Source organism: Anabrus simplex, chromosome 2, assembly GCF_040414725.1.
Source record: "Anabrus simplex isolate iqAnaSimp1 chromosome 2, ASM4041472v1, whole genome shotgun sequence".
Classification (NCBI taxonomy): domain Eukaryota; kingdom Metazoa; phylum Arthropoda; class Insecta; order Orthoptera; family Tettigoniidae; genus Anabrus; species Anabrus simplex.
In genome coordinates this window covers 772,971,455-772,989,480 of record NC_090266.1, presented here as the reverse complement: position 1 = coordinate 772,989,480, position 18,026 = coordinate 772,971,455, and the positions used below count along the sequence as shown (strand labels likewise).

The window sequence follows — 18,026 nt, the reverse complement described above, 5'->3', positions numbered from 1 at the left end:
TAGTTCCTTTGGCAGTCTAAGTTTACAACAGAGGAGCCATCTGATCCGAAAAGATGCGACTCTGATCTGCCATATCAGAGGTGGTATTCTTCGCGCTGATTATACAACATCCAATTATACTACATGCAAGGCAGCCATTGGTTGGTAGACAAAGTTGTAAGAGGTCTTTCTTGCCAGGGGTTTTATTTGGTGTTGTTCTGCGCACAAGAATCGGCAATTGTGACTATTTGGGCCTAGATGGGGATAGATGTTCTGGAGCTTGATGTATGGTTCTATATCAGCATTTTATTTAAGCGGATGTGAAAGAATCCGAGAAAAACTACCCTCATATTAGGGATCACCATGATCTGCGTCAAAATACTCATATTTTGGTTCCTTGTCGTAATAGTAAAACTTATGTATCTTTGCTTGTTTTTTTTTGTTTTGTTTTTTTGCTAGGGGCTTTACGTCGCACCGACACAGATAGGTCTTATGGCGACGATGGGATAGGAATGGCCTAGGAGTTGGAAGGAAGCGGCCGTGGCCTTAATTAAGGTACAGCCCCAGCATTTGCCTGGTGTGAAAATGGGAAACCACGGAAAACCATCTTCAGGGCTGCCGACAGTGGGATTCGAACCCCCTATCTCCCGGATGCAAGCTCACAGCCGCGCGCCTCTACGCGCACGGCCAACTCGCCCGCTTCTTTGCTTGTTAGGCTATGAATGTGGGGGTTGTGACTACCCCCATTCTCTTAGTCAAGTGAGCAGCCCAGTCTGACTGACGAAAACAGTGTTCTCCGATTGGATAACTACATAGAAATAAACAAACCTGCCTAGAGTAGGGGAGGTGGCTTTTCAAAGAAAATGCATTTATATTCGTATGGTTTTCTAACGTCTCGATTCTCTTCCTAGACATCCCTTAACATTATTGTATGACTCTGAGAGAAGGAGATTCATAATAATAATAATAATAATAATAATAATAATAATAATAATAATAATAATAATAATAATAATAATAATAATAATATGCTGTGGTTGTGTATGTCTTTTCTTCATACACTGGTTTGATGCAGTCCTCTACACCATCCTATCCTGTGCTAACCTTTTCATTGCTACGGATTTACTACACATTGCATCCACTCTAACCAATTTGTCATATTCATCTTTTGGTCTACCGTTCTCACCCCCTACAGTTCCCTATAAAACTAACTAAACAAGTCCTGACTGTCTCAAGGTGTGTCCTACCAATATCTCTCTTCTTCTGGTCAAATTTCGCCAAATATTTCTCTTCTCGCCAACTCGACTCTGTATCTCTTCATTTGTGTTCCTATCTACCCATCTCACCTTCAGCATTCTTCTGCAACACCACATTTAAAAACTTTCAATTATCATTCTTTCTGCGCTAGTTATTGTCCACATTTCACATCCATACAATGCCAAGCCCCACACAATTCTTTAAAACATCTTCCTAATATACATATCGATATTTGAAGTGAACAAATGGTAATTTATTATCATTTGTTTGACGTCCTTCATTTGCTGCAGATTTTAAGAAATGCTAGGATGTTGGAATACTGTCCTGCAGGAGCTCTTGAACGTGCCGGAAACCAATGATATGTAGTTGTCGCATTCAAATGTCCTCCGCTGGGATCGAACCCGTTGCCATGAGAACAGAAAGACAACGACTAATTTAGATCTTTTTTTGCTAGTTGCTTTACGTCGTACCGACACAGATAGGTCTTGTGGCGACGATGGGACAGGAAAGCGCTAGAAGTTGGAAGGAAGCGGCCGTGGCCTTAATTAAGATACAGCCCCAGCATTTGCCTGGTGTGAAAATGGGAAACCACGGAAAACCATCTTCAGGTCTGCCGACAGTGGGGTTCGAACCTACTATCTCCCGAATACTGGATACTGGCCGCACTTGAGCGACTGCAGCTATCGAGCTCGGTGGTAACTTGTTTACCCATTAATTTTACAGCATCACACATTGCCTAAAATTATAACTTTATTTTAGCTTCCTTATATTATCAGTTGTACTCATCTTATTTATGTGTATGTTTAAGTAATTAACTGTTTATTGTTTGTTATTATTGTTATGTCGTTAAGTATAAGAGGGAGCCAGGAGCCATAACTTCGCCATGATCAATAAATACATCCAATAATGATAACAACAACCAACAGCGCCAATCAGAGCAAATGCTCCAGATTGGTCGTTACTGAGGGAGCATTTTGGCCATTGGTCATTGGTCATTGTTGATGGAATACAAAACGTTTTCGGTAAATATTAACTGAGGAACTGGAAAATTTTTACAGAATCGTACTGATTGTTTCGTTCGTTAGAGTTTATCAAAGCATAAAAATATCATTCGACATTTTTCTTCACCCTTCCACTGCAATTTGGAAAGCTCTCCTCAAGGCTGGAACGTGATAATTTTGTAAATTATTATGTGAGTAGTCTGAAGAAAACATGTGAGGATGTATACCTGTATGTTTATCTATATACGTATATTCGTATATATTATTTAATTTTCTATCACATCATCTGTAATTGGGACACACTGTAGGTGATAAATAAATCTATTCTATTCCTTAACTAGATCGTGGTATTCCTGTTCATTTTATAAATGCTTGAAGGCATTATGCCGCATTAAACCCCCCCCCCCCACACTTGAATGGTGTTGGCCTGCTGAGCGACCGCTGCTCAGCCTGAAGGCCTGCAGATTACGAGGTGTCGTGTGGTCAGCACGACGAATCCTCTCGGCCGTTATTCTTGGCCTTCTAGACTGGGGCCGCCATCTCATCGTCAGATAGCTCCTCAATTCTAATCACGTAGGCAGAGTGGACCTCGAACCAGCCCTCAGGTCCAGGTAAAAATCCCTAACCTGGCCGGGAATCGAACCCGGGGCCTCCGAGTAAGAGGCAGGCACGCTACCCCTACACCACCGGGCCGGCCGCATTAAACTCGTTTCAAAGTATTTTGGGAAGATTCTGAACCTAATGAAACTCTTACACCGCGAAATCTCTTGTTACTTGAATATGGAATAATCGAAGGTAAGTCCTAATTCAGATGAGCTGTTCAAAAAATTCGTTGCCTGTGGTTGAACCCCCAACGTCCTCTCACAACACGTACGCCAAAGGATAACTGAAGATATCGATATACAATGTTATTACTTACCGCAGTGAGAGTACAAGGTTGCTCCAAAGCTTGTCATAGGCCATGCCAAGGCGAAGTGGTTGCACAAACACAGCAGTGGCCGAAGGCGGTGTTGTAGATGAAGATCAGTGCAATTTTTAAGCTGAGCTGTCACAGTCAATGGCCACGGGATAGCATTGCTTGCATTCTGAGGATAGACTGTGATATCGCAGTAAGGAGTATTTTCCGTCAGTATGCGCACTTTCACTGGAGAATAAGGCAGTCCTTCCATACAGCCTTACTTTCATGTGTTCAAGAACAACCAACTTCTCCCGATTGCTTTTGTAAACAATGCCTCAGCCACGGTCCCAACCACGACCACAAAACCTCTCTTGTTGACCATCTTTAATGATTTCACTCTTTACTTCAAAATTGCCATAATCACTTCCCGTAGTTCTATTTACATCCTCATTCCCCTCTCTCTGAATTTTGTGATCTGAAACATAAAAAAAGTTTCCTCTTACATTGATGAGGTTTTCATAATAATCCTTCCACTTGGCCAGCACTTCACAACGGTGTACATTAAATCCACCTAACTTATCTAAAAGGCTACCCATCTTCTCTTCCCCCTCCATTTCTAAGCTGAAATGAAATGGCGTGTGACCTCCGGAGAGGCCTGGTGCAAGTCTTTTGATTTGACTCCCGTACGCGACCTGCGCGTCGTGATGAGACTGAAATGACGATGAAGACAGCACATACACCCCAGTCGCTGCGCCAGGGGAATTAACCAATTATGGTTCAAATTCCCGAGCCTGCCGGGAATCGAAAGCGGGATCCCTGTGACCAAAGGCCAGCAAGCTAACCATTTAGCCATGGATTTCTAAGCTTATCCATTACACTTTAGAAAAGTTCATCTGTAGTATCGAATCTGTATCGACCGAGCGAGTGGCCGTACGGTTAGGGTCGTGCAGCTGTGAGCTTGCATTCGAGAGATAGTGGGTTCAAACCCCACTGTCGGCAGCCCTGAAGATGGTTTTCCGTTGTTTCCCATTTTCACTCCAGACAAATGATGGGGTTGTACCTTAATTAAGCCCACACCCGCCTAGTTCCCACTGCTAGCTCTTTCCCATTCCATCGTCGTCGTACGTCCTATCTGTGTCGGCGCGGCGTAAAGCAAATTGTGAAAAATAAATCTGAATCGATCCTTTTAGAACAAGGGCATATAGATAATCAGTAACCTAGGGGAAAATGAACTTTCGCTGTAGTGAAATATTGCCACTTCTGCTTTAGTGAATGATCATCACTCCACTGTGTCTCTGCTATGTGCACGGTGAAGAATCCTGAACGTCCTGTTTAGAGCTATGATACTCAAATTTCCAATTCGGTGGATTAAGAAAGTAATTAAACTGACTACGACAAGGGACTATAATCCATTATCACGGGAGCTGGAGGAGTCCAAATTCCACCATCGGAAATACTTCCGTTGTTTCACATTTCATTTCAGGGCAAATTCTAACACAGTGACATCCACTTGCTACGGTCACTTCCTTCTCAGATTTCCATCTAGCCCACTGTGTTTTCTCTTTCTCGTGAAGTCCCCGTGTCATTCAAAGCACAGATGAGATCACCTGAGCCAAAATTTGATCACAGACCGGGCGAGTTGGCCGTGCGGTTAGGGGCGCGCAGCTGTGAGCTTGCATCCGGGAGAGAGTAGGTTCGAACCCCACTGTCGACAGCCCTGAAGATACTTTTCGTTGGTTTCCGATTTTCACACCAGGCAAACGCTGGGGCTTCCTTCCCACTCCTAACCCTTACCTGTCCCATCGTCGCCATAAGACCTATCTGTGTCGGTGTGACGTAAAACAAATTGTAAAAAAGAAAAAGGAAACCTCATCACCTTTCCCGGTTGTATTCTCTTTCAAGTGAATCATTAAAATGCATATATCTATATCTGATGGAGAATTGAACACACATCAGCCTTGGCGAACTGAGCATGCCTTCACTCTCTCAGTTAGGCAGTTACTTGCGATATCTATAACTTCGGTACTAAGTAGGATACAGAGGTTACCTTTATGCCCGGCGACCTCTGCCATTTGGAATAAACCTAATATTCTCATCTGGTGAATCAACCCCATTAGCCATATACCTCTCCGGAAGTGGAAGTCTCACTTCTAAATGCTCGACTTCCGTACAGGGAACCGAACCCACGTCGTTCTGAGTTAATCGAATACGCCTTCACCCCCTCGGCTATATAGCCCCCTCCAACCCCAAGAAACTTCAAGTGTAGGTACTGTAGATGTCAAGAAAAGAAATACCTCTAGCTTACTCTATAAATGAAGGCGAGTCTCGGGAGCTATTTGGTGGAAAGAAAGAAAATAATTTAATTCAAGAAGAGGTGCAGTAAGCTGCACAATCGTAAATGGAAGCTAACATCGTCTCTACTTGTAGAATACTAGAAATAGGTTTCCTATTAACTAAAAGAAAGCTTGGACCATTTGGCCCACAGCTTAGAGCTGCCAAGACAACTGCTGCCCAGTTAGAATGGCCTGCAGGTATTGGAGATTCACGTGGTTAGCTTGACGAAACCCTCAGCCATATTGCTTGGGTTTTATGATCAGATCTGATGCCTCTCATATTAAAGAGCTCCTCTCACTGGACTTAGCGAACCAGCCCTCTATCCAGAATTAGAATCCTTAGACTGGCTGAAAATCGAAGCCGGAGTCCTCCGTATAAGACGTGACCCTTACAACACAATGCCGCCGTCCCACTAAATGACGTAAAAAGTTAACTGTACTTATCTACTGACTTGTTTGCTTACATGTAATATCGGTTCCACGGAATAAATAAAAAGGAACCTTAATTAGGGCCAAGGCCGCTTCCTTCCCAATGCTGGCTAGTCCTTTCCCATCCTCTTGTCGGCGAGAACCTTAAATATACACTGACTGACAGACAGAGCAAATGCAACACCAAGAAGGAGTGGTCAGAACTTTATGCCAATTGCAGGGTAGACTGACGTCACTGAGGTATGCTCATGATGTGAAATGCGCCGCTGTGCTGCGCACGTAGCGAACGATAAATGGGACACAGCGTTGGCGAATGGCCCACTTCGTACCGTGATTTCTCAGCCGACAGTCATTGTAGAACGTGTTGTCGTGTGCCACAGGACACGTGTATAGCTAAGAATGCCAGGCCGCCGTCAACGGAGGCATTTCCAGCAGACAGACGACTTTACGAGGGGTATGGTGATCGGGCTGAGAAGGGCAGGTTGGTCGCTTCGTCAAATCGCAGCCGATACCCATAGGGATGTGTCCACGGTGCAGCGCCTGTGGCGAAGATGGTTGGCGCAGGGACATGTGGCACGTGCGAGGGGTCCAGGCGCAGCCCGAGTGACGTCAGCACGCGAGGATCGGCGCATCCGCCGCCAAGCGGTGGCAGCCCCGCACGCCACGTCAACCGCCATTCTTCAGCATGTGCAAGACACCCTGGCTGTTCCAATATCGACCAGAACAATTTCCCGTCGATTGGTTGAAGGAGGCCTGCACTCCCGGCGTCCGCTCAGAAGACTACCATTGACTCCACAGCATAGACGTGCACGCCTGGTATGGTGCCGGGCTAGAGCGACTTGGATGAGGGAATGGCGGAACGTCGTGTTCTCCGATGAGTCACGCTTCTGTTCTGTCAGTGATAGTCACCGCAGACGAGTGTGGCGTCGGCGTGGAGAAAGGTCAAATCCGGCAGTAACTGTGGAGCGCCCTACCGCTAGACAACGCGGCATCATGGTTTGGGGCGCTATTGCGTATGATTCCACGTCACCTCTAGTGCGTATTCAAGGCACGTTAAATGCCCACCGCTACGTGCAGCATGTGGTGCGGCCGGTGGCACTCCCGTACCTTCAGGGGCTGCCCAATGCTCTGTTTCAGCAGGATAATGCCCGCCCACACACTGCTCGCATCTCCCAACAGGCTCTACGAGGTGTACAGATGCTTCCGTGGCCAGCGTACTCTCCGGATCTCTCACCAATCGAACACGTGTGGGATCTCATTGGACGCCGTTTGCAAACTCTGCCCCAGCCTCGTACGGACGACCAATTGTGGCAAATGGTTGACAGAGAATGGAGAACCATCCCTCAGGACACCATCCGCGCTCTTATTGACTCTGTACCTCGACGTGTTTCTGCGTGCATCGCCGCTCGCGGTGGTCCTACATCCTACTGAGTCGATGCCGTGCGCATTGTGTAACCTGCATATCGGTTTGAAATAAACATCAATTATTCTTCCGTGCCGACTCTGTTTTTTCCCCAACTTTCATCCCTTTCGAACCACTTCTCCTTGGTGTTGCATTTGCTCTGTCAGTCAGTGTATTAGTGCGGCGTTAAACCACTAGCATCGAGCGAGTTGGCCGTGCGGCTAGGGGCGTGCAGCTGTGAGCTTGCATTGGGGAGTTAGTGGGTTCGAACCCCACTGTCGACAGCCCTTAAGATGGTTTTCTGTGTTTTCCCATTTTCACACCAGGCATTATTAAGGCCACGGCCGCTTCCTTCCCACTCCTAGTCCCTTCCTGACCGATCGTCGCCATAAGACCTATCTGTGTCTGTTTGCTGGTAAAACATATCTCTAGTAGCTCATGATGTAAAACATATACGGAAGACAATAAATACTCATTTATTACCCATATTTAGATCATACAGTTCAGAAGTTCAGAAACACAGCAGTGTGCGGCGATCATTGCTAACAGCGCGATAAGCGAAACATCAAGGTTCTTAAACACTACTAAAGGTTGGGCCCGACGCGAGACGAGCTGCTATTGGTTAACGAAATGACGTCACAGTAGGAGCAAAGCAGCCGAGCCCAGAGCGCGCAAATCAGTAAGGAATTCCATAATACCAGCAAACATTACAGTCTCTCAGAACTAACTGCAGACCAGAAATAAAGATTACTGCTTTTATAAGATTGAAAAAGAGTACAGCATAGTAAGTTTTCATTATTTCTACTATGAATAAGGCATAAATGTAACGTGACGGTGCACTGACCAACGCTTGAAATTTATTAACATTTCCAAGTTCCTCTATTTAGTTTGAGGAAGGTTACGCGCTCTCAAATCTGTTAACATAACTATTTAGAGATATGAATTGTTTGTAATATTAAATCTTGACAGCAGAACTTCCGTAATGGAACTACCATATGTTAACATACGATATACTGACTTACTTCCGCGGGTATCGAGTTTAAAGCCTAACACATATTGTAAGCAGAAGTGAGTTCATATTCGGAACCATGCATAGATATTCCTACTTTTAAAAATTAAAGAATAAGAAAGAACAGTAAAAACACTTAATTAGAACACAGTCCTACCCGTGAGATCAGATGCCATGAAGTGGTTGCTTTTGAAGATGAAATCTACTATCGTGCCTTTCGCCGATGAGCTGCTATGGATTTTTCAGTTTTTGCCCGAATGTTCATTTGTCGTATGCGTATAAATGTTCCCGTTGTAATACATTTTTACTATTTCTTGTGATACAGCAGGGAATTTACTGCTAATTATTTGACACACTTTGCGTATAATATTAGGTATGCGTCACAGTTCAGCGCCGGCCCCGTGGTGTAGGGGTAGCGTGCCTGCCTCTCGCCCGGAGGCCCCGGGTTTGACTCCCGGTCAGGTCAGGGATTTTTCTCTCGACCTGAGGACTGGTTCGAGGTCCACTCAGCCTACGTGATTAGAATTGAGGAGTTATCTGACGGTGAGATGGCGGCCCCGGTCTCGAAAGCCCAGAATAACGGCTGAGAGGATGCGTCGTGCTGACCACACGACCCCTCGTAATCTACAGGCCTTCGGGATGAGCAGCGGTCGCTGGGCAGGCCAAGGCCCTTTCAATGGCGTTAAGTACCGTGAATGTCCGTGAAAATGAACTCAGATTTATTTGGTTTACTATTCTTCCGATGGAACGAGTAGACCTCCCCGAGATAACCTCTATTCATCCCACAGGGGCTGTACCATAAGAAATTCGGGGCATTACCCCAGTGGGACTTCCCATTAACCTGCTATATTTTCTTCCACGGAAGGCGGTGTAGCCGGCGAGATATCGAAATCCCTCTGCTGAACAATCAGGTGTCGCTGTAGATTGCGGCACGGTTTTCTATCGCAATGATACTATGAACACAGAAATTTCACTCCAGCTACTATTACACTGTTCACGCAACTAACGGAAAGAAATTAAGTGCACCTCACTGCACGAAACACAGCAACTTAACTGAGATCTCACAGAAACGAACTACGACACACACGCACACACACACTACGCAAAATACAGTAGGCCACTATATAAACCAACAACAATATACAGAAAGAAATTACGTATAGATATTACGTGGAAATCCTTTCTTTATATGACAGACATCTATAAAGAACGATATAAGATACACGTGCGGTTGTATGCTACACAGTCACGGTGCTCCTGCGATGACGTCACGAGCAGGACGAGGGAAAACTAACATCTACTGCGCAACCAATCTGGGCCACCCGTGGCGAAACACAGTAGTTCAAGTTCAAATCTACAATCTATCATTGTTGCCAAGACAAGTCCAACAGCCTCCTCAGCCCACTTTTAAGGACGTACAACAGAGCAGCCGAGCGGGACACACGAAAACCACTTCAATAATACAAATACCACAACAAATACAATAAGAACGTCACTGTCCCAACGGTGTCGGTGCGACGTAAAGCCAACTGTAAAAAAAATACCACTCTAGCACAAACACAAATGGAGCAATGAAGAGAGTAAACGCGTTCTCGTGCGCCTTGACAACTTTAAAGCTTCGCTCATATTCTTACTTGTTGTTTTATATGTTCTCACCACACCATTTTGCATAATTAATTCTGATTTTGAACAGTTCATATATGTAGGAAAGTAAGTCAGATTACCATCATTTAAATAATTTTGCCACAGGATCAACGTTTTTTGAGAAACTAATCAGCGTATTAAACATGTGAGTTATCAGCTGGTCTCTACCTTGTAGTTTGATGTTTAGATCATTTCACTGCCCTGTTATTTCTACTATGAAGCCCAGATCTTGTACCCATCACAGATTCTTAATAACAAATAAATCCTCATTTTTTCATTTCCAGAAACAGTATTATTTCTTCCAAAACCAAATAAAATCTCTTTAGTACGTTACGGCAAGACAATCAGCGAACCTCCGTGTAGTACGGCACCCCTTCAAATTCACTGTGCACATCCTGAACAAGTTTAGTAAACTGTCGGTGGTAAAACCTCTGAATCGAATGCAGTTCACTGTTTTGCACGCTGTCCTGAGCACATCGTCCATTTTCATCACTTTGGAACAAAGGCACTGATAATGAATAAGGCAATGGGAAGTTTTTTTTCTGAATACTCGCCTTTCAGCTTTTTACCTCGCATTGCTGCAGATTATCCGTAGTCACAGCCACGAGCTGCTGGAGAAGATTTTATATTTGTAAAATTTCCCACACAGTATGAAAAATGTCTTCCACAGGAGTAGTTCTATGGGTGGGAATCAATTACAAAAACTCTTCACTTACTTTGAAATTATCGTCGCAGGCTCGAAGAAACAACGCAATTTGTGCCACATCCACAACGCCATTACTTTCGACAAGCGCTATTGAAAAGTACTGAAACGATGAAGATTCTTCTTGTAGTTGTTCACGCAAGTCGTCAGCTATTTCAAATATTCTGTGAGCCACTTTGTTTCTTGACAGCGACATTTCTCGGAACACTTTCACTTTATCGGGACAGACGTTTTCCACCGCTTTTATCACGTATTCCTTAACCATGGGACCATCTCTAAAAGGTTTGGAATATTTTGCCAGTAAACGGCTGATTTCATCACTGGTTTTCACTGCTGGCTCACTACCTGCAATCATGTTCATAAATACCCTTTGCTCGGTTTGCAATGTATTTTTCATATCCTTTAGTTTTTCTTCCTTTAATTTACCCCCAAAGCAGGAAAAAGTTCCTGTATGAGTTGTATCATAGTGCCGTTTAACATTATACTCTTTCACACCACTTATAGATGCATTGCAAATAACACGATACAATTTTACCTCCCACCTTCTTGCAAAAATAATTGAGCTCCCATCTTTCTTACAATTTTATCTTTACATCAATAATCTTCCTTTTTCTGAATGGCTTGGAAAGCGACATCGCGCCGGAATTACATAAATAACTCAAACTGTAACGAATAGCGGGTTGCGTACTAAAGCGTACTGACTCGCACGTTGTCACACGTGAATTGCATAGTAGAGCGTACTCGAGTTTCAAACTGTCCTCCTGTGCTGTATGTTTGCTAATCGCATAACTTCATGGAACCGTGAATTCCCTACGCTTCATAGATACAAGTGATCTGCACAGTATGCTAAAATAACATGTTTTTATAAGTTTCCCTAGACAAAACCGACAGCTAACCGAATGTACATACATTGCAGCAACTTGGCTGCATATAACCAGTTGAGCGAAGAGGATACCTGTTACGACTAATTATTACTCTAGATTTCGCCAGCGAGTAAGTCAAAGAATGTCCGAATTAACGAGTTAAATTAAATTGCGGTTATATTTCCCGCGGGCCGCCGATTTGACACACCCAATTCAGAGCTTTTTATAAAATAAGAGTTCTGTTGTGTGTGTCCTCTGCCGCCTGCAAGCTCCACAACCCGCCCAGCATCGACGCTTCTAGATATTACGAGGTGTAGACTGCAGCGCGCTGACGTAATCGTGTGTGACGTCAGTCAGCGGGTTTAAATTGGGTGACGTCTTCTCCACTGCAGGCGTATGGCATGATGACAACAAATACCTAGAAGTAGTCCTAGACAGAAAGCTCACCATGCTACACCACGTCAAAGATATCCATAGAAAAGCACACATACGACTATACTGAACAAAAAGTCCAGTATAAACACGGAAGTAGCCATAAACATGTATAAGGCCCTAATTAGACCAATAATCATGTACGCAGCTCCAGCGTGGGAGTTCACTGCAATGACGAACCTGGATAAGCTGGAATTAATACAAAATAAATGCATACGAGCAGCGGCCAGACTCCCTTACGACACGCCAATACGCCAACTACACGGTATTGCGAAAGTCAGCTCAATAAGGCACCACATACGTAAACAGACACTAAAAATGTACAGAAAGTCATGGAGTAATAAGATCAACCCGTTAGTAAGCGGGATCGGACGCTACGACATCGATCTTTACACAAAGTATCCCACACCGAAGCACATTCTGTTCAGCCACAGGGTTGGGTGTGCGAGGGGCCGATACCCAACCCCCTCCCCCCCCTAAGCTGACACCTATATACCACATAAACCCACACACTGCAGACACCTATGTAAATATGTTTCAGCTGTCCTAGACCCAGGGACCAGGCGAGGAAGATTGATAAGAAGTACAACTTAAGAAGAAGACGGCAACGCAGCCAGACGGCCAAGGACGTATCAATCCACCCCCGTCCCCCGACAGAGCCATGGGAGCGGAACACCAGCCCGCGCCCTACAAACAGCACTAATATCTATCTGTTTAATGAGTTATTTCACTCCTATTTAGGTAGAACGCTGGACATGAGAGCAGGCAAACAGCCGGCACTCCAATGAGAACCTGTATATACATATGTTATTAATAACCTTAGTTTTAGATCTACAGTGACAAGTGTGTTCCAATAACACCGCATAGAGGGACATTGACAGGCGGAAGAAGATAGCCGCTTGCATGCAAGGCTTGGCTCTAATTCCCCCCTCTCCAAAAGGAGACTTGGCACCAGGGACTGCTGGATAATGGGACGAACCTGTGGCCCAAAGCCCAGACGCTAGCGGACCCGAGCCGACCCGGCAATGACAAGAAGGACTGATCCCCATAATAACAGAAAATGGCAAGGAAATTGTTATGATTGCATGACACTTATTCCTAACTAACACAACCTCTGGTCTTTTTCCAGCCCACATCCTTTCATGTGCTATCATGTCAGGTTTTACATGTAGGCTCTTTCTTCTTTCTGCCTATGTGGTTTTTCCCTGACCCTTCAATACCATACCTCAACACCACCTAACCAATACAAACTCTTGCCGTGGTAGTGAGTCTAACTCGGAAACCGGCAGATACTCCTTGTATCACTTCCCACTCTCCCTGCTATCTCTTTTCTACTCAGAAAGTAATAGCATGTCGGAGGCAATGTAGATTGTGTCGATTGCCACGCCGGGGGAGCGGGCTACGGGGGCACCCCGTAAAAAAAAAAAAAAAAAAAAAAATCCACTGCAGGCACTCCCACAGTGTCCAGCGATCAGACTACACCGTATGTCAGACACGGAGGTACCCTCTTAAAAAATGTGTTCTGAACAGGTGGGCTAATTCTGGTCTGGAGGTCTCACCTCAGGACATCTCCGCCTCAAGTATCCTGCCTCCCGTATCACCGACATGCGTCCTGTCCTAGCAGTCTGCTACTCTTGAACTTTACCACAAGTTCCCTGCAAGTTCTCCAATTTCGGCCTAGCATTCTGCTACCACGAACTTTAATCCAAGTTCCCTGTATAATTCTACAAACTACAGATAGTCATCAGCTATCACGGACATTCGTTCCTTCAAGCGTCCTATCTTATCAAGATAGACAGCATTGTACATATGAATATTAATATATATGATTGTACATATTTCTCAGACCATCAGTCTACTAGTTTATGTCATGATTTAACGTGTGCAGCGCTTCAAGCATCAAGTCAGTTTTCGTTCCTTTTTTGTATATACTGAGTAAAGATTTACAAATAATAAAGTTTTATGTTGTGCTTTGTATATCGAGTTCCTTGTATACAACAAGTGTTGTCTGTACATTGCTCAGACTTTGAGAAGAATGGTATTTCTGTATTGGTCATGTCCACAGTAACAACGAAACGCATTTTTTTACTTTTCCGTAATTTATGTCTGTCTATCTGTCTGTATGTATCTAGACGCATCACGAGAAAACGGCTGAAGAGAATTTAATGAAAATCGGTATGTAAAGTCGGGTGATGAACCACTACAATCTAGGCTACAAATTATTTTATTCACGCTGAGTGAAATGGTAGTTTAGGGGAAGGCCTGAAATTCAATTCTAAAATATTTATGTTATTAGTGGTCGTGTCTTAATGAAAATCGGTATGCAAAGTCGGGGTAATAAGTCGACATAATCTAGGCCATAAATAATTGTATTCACGCTGAGTGAAATGGCAGTTTAGGGGAATGCCTAAAATTTAATTTTCAAATATTTATGTTATTAGTGGTCGTATCTTAATGAAAATCGGTAGACAAAGACGGTAAATAAGTTGCTACAATATAGGCTATACATAATTGTATTTTTATGCTGAGAAAAATGGTAGTTTAGGGGAAGTTCTAAAGGTTAATTCTCAAATATTTATTATATTAGTGGTTGTATCTTCACGAAAATTGGTATGCAAAGTTGGGGAATAAGTTGCTATAATCTAGGCCACCAATACTTTTATTCACACCGAGTGAAATGGTAGTTTAGTAACTTAAACATTTCCGTCAGTATTTGTCCTATCACATTGAAAACTGGCATGCAAAGTCGGAGAATGAGCCACTACAATCTAGGCTGCAAATAATTTCATTCACGCTGAACAACATGGTAGTTTAGGGGAAGGCCTAAGATTTAATTCTCAAATATTTATCTTATTAGTGATCGTATGCTAACGGCCGTAGCCGTGTTGAAACACCGGATCCCGTGAGATCTCCGAAGTTAAGCAACATTGGGCGTGGTCAGGAGTTGGATGGGTTGACATGCGCTGTTGGTTGGGGGTAAGGGAATGGAGGAGCGGAAAGGAACTGGCCACCCTACCGCACGTAAACTCCGGCTCAGGAACACCTCTGCGGAGGTTCGGACCTGCCTTCGGGCAGAATAACCCTTACCTTACCTAGTGATCGTATCTATAAATAATACATAACCAAAGTTATATAGAATTAAGTTTCCGACCATTATGTCTTATACATTTTTACCGTGCCGGCTATGATAACAGATATGCATGAATTTGTATTTTTGTTGCCAAGTCCACATCGACGCCGAGCCACGAGAAAATGGGTTAACAGAATTTAATGACAATTGGTATAGGCCTATAGAGTCGGGGAATAAGAAACTACAGTCTAAGCTGTAAACAATTTCATTCAACCTGGATGAAATTGTAGTTTAGGGGAAGGCGCCTAAAATTTAATTTTTAAATACCTATGTTTTGGTCCTATCGAAAAGTACTACATAACAAAAGTTACAGATAATACAATTTCCGATCACTTATGTTTTATTCAGTTTTACCGTACCGACTACGATGAGTGGTATTTCAGAGTCGGAAGAAAACTAAATGTGAAGGCCTACAATATCGAAAGCGCATAACATTGATCAACAATAACATTACATTGACCAGTGTTTGTTGTGATATTCTTTGTCCCTTATGCTGCCTCTCAACTCCGATAGATGGGATTACTGCTGCGTACCGAGTATAATAGCCTGACTGAATATTGGCGGGAAGTAGCCGGGGAGTTAGAAAACATTTTTCTTTAGCATGCCATTCCTCTGGTTCTTACATTTTCTGATACAGCTGGTACGTAACACACTGGTTCTTCATAGTATTCCAGTTATTCGATCCCTACTCTGACGCGTTGTTTTGAATGAGCAGCGTGCATACTTAAGACAGAGGCTGACTTAGTAGTAGTAGTATGGCCTGGTCTATAATAACAATTTAGGCCTATTCCATATTATATCACCACAACTCACTAAATAACTCAAAATTCAACCCCGAAAAGAGCCGTTTCTTAAGAAAAACTTCTTCCTCTTCACTTTTATTAAATTCTACATTCATTTTATTCCAAATTATCTCCTCTGGCTTGGAAGAAAAATTTGCCTCCAAGTCAGATAGATTTTTCCGCCGCCAGTGTAGTGAACTGATATTTTCCGACTCATCGGCTACTCCTAGGAAGCATATTAGTAAAAGGGCATACTTTTTGCCCTGGGAGTCTCCACTATTCGACCCTCTCTCCGCCGAAAAAAGACGAAGAGCGTTCACAAATCACGGCTGTCTGCGGCTTGGTCATTCCAGCTCTGGAAATTTGGACTGTTAGATCGGCAGTGTAGTCCTGTTCGTTAAAAGTGAGAAAATGTGTGGTGTTTCATTTGATCGAGTATTTCATATGAAAGCATTGCTTTTAATCGTGCCATTCCTACTGACGTCATTGTAATGTATGTTCATTTCAGTTGGGAAAACCACTAAGACAGTTTTCTGAGGATGTAAAAAGGCAGGTGGAGAGTGAGTGTCTACCATTATAATGAAAACTCCCCAACCTGACTGTGACTGATGGTATGCAAGCGGGTCTACCATTATAGTGAAAATTCTCTAACTCGGTTTTCATATGAGAAAAGATGTTTGGTGAATTCCCCGTCGCGTTTCTAGGGTAACGCTAAGAGCTATGCAGTTTAATACAATCTTGCTCACAACGTGTACACTAGAATTCCGTATACAGTGTAGAATTCCGTGGCGAAGTACGGGTACATTAGCTAGTCTTCATTATATTTACAATGTAATTATTCAAATGTTATGAATATTAGCAAGCATTGTTCTTTATAACATCATTCAGTAGATAAACTTCAATTTACGCTGTACAGCGTTAGTTTAAAGACAAATAGGAAATCAAACTGCGTGACGTCATACAAAAACGCTATTCGTGCGCCGTAGCCTGGCAGTCTCGTGAACCATGTCAGTAATAATAATTTCGTGTGGCTATTTCTAGCCGAATGCAGCCCTTGTAAGGCAGAACCTCCGATGAGGGTGGGCGGCCTCGGCCTTATGTAGGTAATTGGGTGTAATTGTGGTGTAGGATAGTGTTATATGTGGTGTGTGAGTTGCAGGAATGTTGGGGACAGCACAAACACCCAGCCCCTGGGCCATTGGAGTTAACCAGTGAAGGTTAAAATCCCCGACCCGGCCAGGAATCGAACCCTGGACCCTCTGAACCGAAGGGCAGTACGCTGACCATTCAGCCAACGAGTCGGACAACCATGTCAGTTACATGAGGTCACTGCTGAAGAGGTTTTCTTCACACTTTTTGTTGGACAAAGGCATCGATCACATCATCAGTCTATGGATTTTAAGAGTTTACTCTCAAGACACAGAAGAGAAATGTCATATAAGCTTTCCTTAGAAAGAGAAGAACGAAAATATGTTTTGATTCGTCGCAATGAGGAAAATAAACGTTCGACTGAATTATTGGATACAGAGGTGCAATGGTACAAACGCAATCTTATGTCCAAACGTGGATATACACTGACTGACAGAGCAAATGCAACACCAAGAAGGAGTGGTCAGAACTTTATGCCAATTGCAGGGTAGACTGACGTCACTGAGGTATGCTCATGATGTGAAATGCGCCGCTGTGCTGCGCACGTAGCGAACGATAAATGGGACACGGCGTTGGCGAATGGACCACTTCGTACCGTGATTTCTCAGCCGACAGTCATTGTAGAACGTGTTGTCGTGTGCCACAGGACACGTGTATAGCTACGAATGCCAGGCCGCCGTCAACGGAGGCATTTCCAGCAGACAGACGACTTTACGAGGGGTATGGTGATCGGGCTGAGAAGGGCAGGTTGGCCGCTTCGTCAAATCGCAGCCGATACCCATAGGGATGTGTCCACGGTGCAGCGCCTGTGGCGAAGATGGTTGGCGCAGGAACATGTGGCACGTGCGAGAGGTCCAGGCGCAGCCCGAGTGACGTCAGCACGCGAGGATCGGCGCATCCGCCGCCAAGCGGTGGCAGCCCCGCACGCCACGTCAACCGCCATTCTTCAGCATGTGCAAGACACCCTGGCTGTTCCAATATCGACCAGAACAATTTCCCGTCGATTGGTTGAAGG

At 44.1% G+C, this 18,026-nt stretch overlaps 1 protein-coding gene across 1 annotated transcript in view; it reads right to left on the bottom strand.

The window, feature by feature from the left end:
• LOC136864448 (cytochrome P450 4g15) overlaps positions 1–3,228 on the bottom strand; it is a 93,691-nt gene extending 90,463 nt beyond the window's left edge. Inside the window, exon 1 of the mRNA XM_068226284.1 lies at positions 3,157–3,228. Coding sequence (XP_068082385.1) covers positions 3,157–3,200 — 44 coding nt within the window. The 5' untranslated portion in view covers positions 3,201–3,228. The remainder of the gene's footprint in view (positions 1–3,156) is intronic.
• Positions 3,229–18,026: the final 14,798 nt, after the last annotated feature.